Source organism: Austrofundulus limnaeus, unplaced genomic scaffold (assembly GCF_001266775.1).
Source record: "Austrofundulus limnaeus strain Quisiro unplaced genomic scaffold, Austrofundulus_limnaeus-1.0 Scaffold257, whole genome shotgun sequence".
NCBI lineage: Eukaryota > Metazoa > Chordata > Actinopteri > Cyprinodontiformes > Rivulidae > Austrofundulus > Austrofundulus limnaeus.
Genome location: NW_013952659.1, coordinates 356,627 through 361,936, shown reverse-complemented (window position 1 = coordinate 361,936; position 5,310 = coordinate 356,627). Strand labels below are relative to the sequence as shown.

The window sequence follows — 5,310 nt, the reverse complement described above, 5'->3', positions numbered from 1 at the left end:
TGTGTGTGTGTGTGTGTGTGTGTGTGTGTGTGTGTGTGTGTGTGTGTATGTGTGTCAGAGAGAGAAAAACAAATAACTTTTTTAAACTAATAAGATTCCAGCAACAAAAACGAAGTAGCAACTTGTGACAGAACAGGCAATTTTCATAAAATGTTTGGGTCAGGTATGATGAAGAAAAAACAGACAGTTACAACTAGATAACATTCCATTTCCACTGGCTTGTCTGCATTTTTCAGTATCGAATTATCCGTTAATCTCCAGGTTAGCTGGTGTACACAGGCTGATCTGCGTTTATATTCTCGGCTCTGACTCACTACGGTTCCAAATGGTGACTCAGAAAATAAAAAGAAAACCATCATATGCAAAACATCTGTGCCACTTTCATCTCGTTTGCTTTTAATTTCAGACAGAGGAGCTGCTTTTAATCTGAAAAAGAATTAAACAAGCTAAGCAATAATGTTCCCTTTCTTGTTGTTGCTGGCTTGAATAAACAGTTTTTCTTTGGAATTAGCAGTGGCCGTCTCGTTGGTTATTTTTCTGGAATCTGATGTTTGAGTGCACACCTTACATGGTTTAACAAGTTCAACAAAAACACGCAGATCTAGTCAGGCTGAGCAGGAAGACAACGTTGTTTGTGGGATGCTGTGGGAATAAAAAACATTAAACTTTCAGCATTTAGTTATGGTTATATTCCCAGTGCTTACCCCAGTAAACTGGCTAAACCTGCCGGCAGTGCACCATGTTTATGTAAGAAAAGAGTTAAAAGTTAACAGGAAATTTAAAATATAGCTTGATGCAATTCTGTGTTGTTGTAAGACATTGTTGACAGTACATAAACCAACCCATTCTCACTCCCATGTCGTCACATATTGACGCTTTTCCAAGGTTCCCTCTACGTCCGATTTTGACGCGCCGGGTACCCCCGTCACGTCATTTACTGACGAGATGGGGCGAAATCAGTTGTCATATTTTCAGAAAGTGTAGAAAATGCGCAAAAACTACCGTTTCGAAGCCTGAAATTACCTTTGTTCACTTTAGACATCCTGTCCCTGACCCTATTTTTAGAAAATGTAGGAAATTCACGTCAACATGTTCCAAAGCCTGAAATTACCTAATATTAACCATGGACATCCTACCCCTGATCCCAGTACCTAAACTTAACCATTAATCCTGATCCCTCATGTTAACCTCAGACCCCCGAGCCAAAGACCCCTGGTGGCGCAACCCGGAAAAGCCGCGGGCGTCAAGGACTGACGCGAGGGTGGTACCCGGCGCGTCAAAATCGGACGTAGAGGGAACCTTGGAAAAAGCGTCAATATGTGACGAGATGGGAGTGAGAATGTGTAGCATAAACAGCTACAGCAGGGCTCACAGACATTTTTGAGACTGAGAGCTTCTTCAGGGGTACAAAGTAACACGGAGGGCTACTTGCTTCATACATAAATACAAATTTGCACGACTCAGCTTTAATTACAGCATTAATAATATTACATTTGAAAATATGAGAATATTTGACTGCCTGATTGTATCTTAATGTTAAAGAGTCCTTTAAATCTGATGGGACAGAGAGGAGACAGAGGGAAGATGTAAACCAGCTCTGTGTTTCTCTGCTGGTCCAGCAGCTCCTGTTGCCTTTTCTTTGGGCGTTTGTTAAACTCTAATGAGTTTAAAGATGAATATGACTCTTTTTTTTTTTTTTTGCACACCAAGGGGCAATGCGACAGCCTGCTGCTCAGTTAGTGCTATTTTTAGAACGTGCTCTGGGGGGCGACATTGGTGAAACAAACGATGTTTAAGGGTGTGTGCACCCTCGCCAGCAGTGGAGGTGTTCATACTTGGCGCTTACGCTGCTGTAGATTTCTCCAAAATGACACGTGGAAGTACACTTTATAACTTGTGAAAATGTTGTAAGTAGGAGAGCAAAAGCAAACAATTTGAATGGTACGCTGTGTGCGCAGCCTTTGCAGAGTTACAAAAGTACAGAGGTGCACGACCACGTGCCAAGACACTGCACGAGGCCAACTCACAGGGGCAGGGACAGAGCGATTGCGTCACTATTGGCGCGCGGCGCCTCACGCCTGGCGCGACGCGTCAACTATAGACCTAGCTTTAGCCTGGCAGTGAGGCATGTAAAGTCTGGTGGCTCAACAGCCTAATAGTAAACTAGGGGAAACCCTGTACACTCATCATAGGTGTGAATGTTCAATGCATTCTCATGCCCCCCGCATCAACATATTGACGCCTGGTCAGGTAGCCGTCTGCGTCCGTTCTTTACGAGATGAGGCGGAGGAGGATGAGCACGTCATGATATTTCTTTACAAGAGTAGGAAATGCACGAAACTAACCATGCCAGACCCAAAATTGAACTTCTGTTAGCCTTATATGGCCTACCCCTAATCACAGACCCTAAAATTAACCATTAACCATGATCCTTCATATTAGTTTTTTTAAATGTAGAGAATTTGCGAGAACTAACTGTCCCAGAGCCTAAATTTAACCTATATTAGCTATATACTGTACAGCCTATCCCTGAACCCAGTATCTCAAATTAACCATTAATCTTGATCCCTCATGTTAACCTCAGACCCAAATATACCCCTAAGTAACGTAACCTGGAAAAGCCGCAGACGGCAAGGACGGGCACGCGGGGGGTACCCGACGCGTCAAAACTGGACGCAGACGGTCCCTGCCCAAGCCTCAATATGTTGACGAGTCCGACATGAGAATGTTTTAGAATGCTAAGATAATTTTGAGCTTTCAAGCAGAAGTATATTTGAAAGAGTCAAGATGAGGCTTTCAAACCAAAGACAGTGTTCCCCCACGTTACTGGTTTTGGCAGGACGCTTATCAAACAGGGGGAGGTAGCAGTACAATACAATGAGGTATATACACCTCATTGGTACAATACTTGTCAACAAGCAGGATGTGGTGTTGGAGGTAGCATTAGCGCTACATCATCATAGTTGCCAGTGGGTCGGGATGGAGGGTGGGGGTGCTAGGTCAAAGCTACTCATCCTAAAATCCCCACTCCCTGTCCGGAAGTAACAGAACTTTGGACATGAGGGTGGGGGTTTGAGGCACTTGGTTCTGTTGACAGGGCAGGGCGCTCTCCTTGGATAAATGGTAGGGAAACTTTGTTACACTGTACCATCAAGCATGGTGGTGTAGCATCGGGCTGTGGTATTGGTACACTGCATAAAGTGGATAAAATAATAAAAGGTTACCTTCAATGTTGTAAAATCATTGCACTCTGGAAAAAGGATGATTCAAATTGAATGATTAAAGTCTAAAGTTTGTATAAAATTCCTACACATCAGGTTTCTTTTTGACTACAAATGTCACTGAACTGTGCCAGTGAAGTGAAAGACACATTATTTTTTTCTGTTGTAATACATATCAAATACTGGGTGAGTCAAAAGCCTCAGGACAGCCTTTTATTTCAGAAACAAAAGGAAAAAGAACTATCTGAATTCCTCAGCATGTTATGGGTGATGGACTATCTTTTATGTTATGTCCAGAATGCGGCCACCATCTTGAAAACCGTTATATTGGATCAAAGTCAAAAATTCCTGATGGGAGGGGGGTCATGTAGCACATTACATAAGACCAGAATTACAGATGTTCCATTTTCTTTTAAGTTTCCAAAATAAATCGGTGTCCTGAGACTTTTGACTCATCCTGTAATATGATTTCCATACTGATTACAAGAGTTTAATATTTTGTCAAAACTTACTGAAGAGAAAAATTATTTAATAAACTTATTTTTAAGTTTGTTAATTTATGTAATTTGTAATATTTTGTAAACGTGTTCCTTGATGTTGGCACATGTGCTTGAAATTATAAATTGTTATAAAGGAGTAAATGAAATTTAAAATATTTCTTGCGATGAAGCTGATTTAGTTGCACAGAGCTGCTATCTGTGTTTTCCTAGAACGGACTTGCTTCCTCTTCAGCTCCAACAGCTTTAATTAATAACTGTTTAATTGATTAATCACCCCTTGAATGCTTTAATGCATCGGTCGTGGTCAATTTATCAAAGTGTATCCCCAGTAGTTAACAACTGCAGATCTTCAATAAGTGTTTTCTGTATTTTTATTTATTTCTGGTTTGTACATGCTTCAGCAATATTTTAAAAAGGGGTCATTTCACCTCCTTTTAATTATAATTTTGCACATCGCTGCATTTATCGCACAATAACAAGACTTGTGGATTTGTATCTTGATAGATTCCGCAATCGAAAGTGCAAGCGCAAACGTTTCAAACCACCTCAAATTCATTTATGCTCTAATAAAAGCAGCTTCAGTCCAAAGAAAAACTTATGAAACTCCCTCAGAAAGTCTGGATAACAGTTATTTAAGACCACTTTAAAAGACTATAAGAAAGCCTGGCTGTTTGAAAGCTAAATTAATGGCAGACTGCCAAAATAACAAAAGTGCAAACCCCAGTTTCCAGCAAAAAAGTTTTCTAGAAATGCAACAAAAACTTTAAATACTGTATACCTTGATTTAAAATTTCTGAACAAAGGCAACTAAAAATGTTTTTTCATGCTGTTGTAAAAACTAGTTGCATTTCAGAAATTGCCTCAACTTTTCTGTGGATGAGGTTTAAAAAAATACATCAGTTCAAATGCAGGCAGAAAAATCTGGTTAACATATTGCTGCTGCAAACCACTTTGCAATAACAATCCCAGCTTTAGTGAATGAACAGCTTTTCCAAAGCATGTCCCTTGAATAAAAAATAATACATATAAATATATATATATATAAAAAGAGTTGTTACTTACCGGTGTATCTACATGCTTTAATGGCAGCTGAGGAGTGGGAGGCTGGAGGAAAAAAAAAAAGCAAGGAAGAGTCAGCAGGTCAGTCATTGTTTCTCTCACAATGTGGAAGAAACAACATGGTGAGAAAAAAAAACAAGATGCGATGTCTGAATGAAAACACTCACTCCATCTGTCTGATCTAAACACTCATCGTCTGCTAGAGCCAGACGCTCAGTCATCTGATGAGCAATGTCCCTCTTCTGAGCTGTTTGATTATTTTACAGCTTATTTAAGAGATAAAATGTACTTTTAAACTTCTAACATATATGAAAAGGTCATGTGAACATGAATAAAGTGAGATGAAACATGTTCCTTTTTTTCCCTGAAAGAAAAAACTTAAGAATTACCTTTATAACTGAAGATGTTTTTTGTTGTTAATGAAGCAAAGTTTGAAGAGTTGTTTGTTTCGATTCATTAAAGGGATCCACGGTTAGTTGTAACATTAAACATTATTTGATAAACATTTATTGTAACTGTAAAATAAAGAC

At 39.6% G+C, this 5,310-nt stretch overlaps 1 protein-coding gene across 6 annotated transcripts in view; it reads right to left on the bottom strand.

The window, feature by feature from the left end:
* LOC106526078 (tensin) overlaps window positions 1–5,310 on the bottom strand; it is a 201,182-nt gene that overhangs the window by 85,695 nt on the left and 110,177 nt on the right. For all 6 annotated transcript variants that reach the window (XM_014020556.1, XM_014020554.1, XM_014020552.1 and 3 more), the window contains one exon: window positions 4,784–4,825. In XM_014020556.1, coding sequence (XP_013876010.1) covers window positions 4,784–4,825 — 42 coding nt within the window. The remainder of the gene's footprint in view (window positions 1–4,783; window positions 4,826–5,310) is intronic.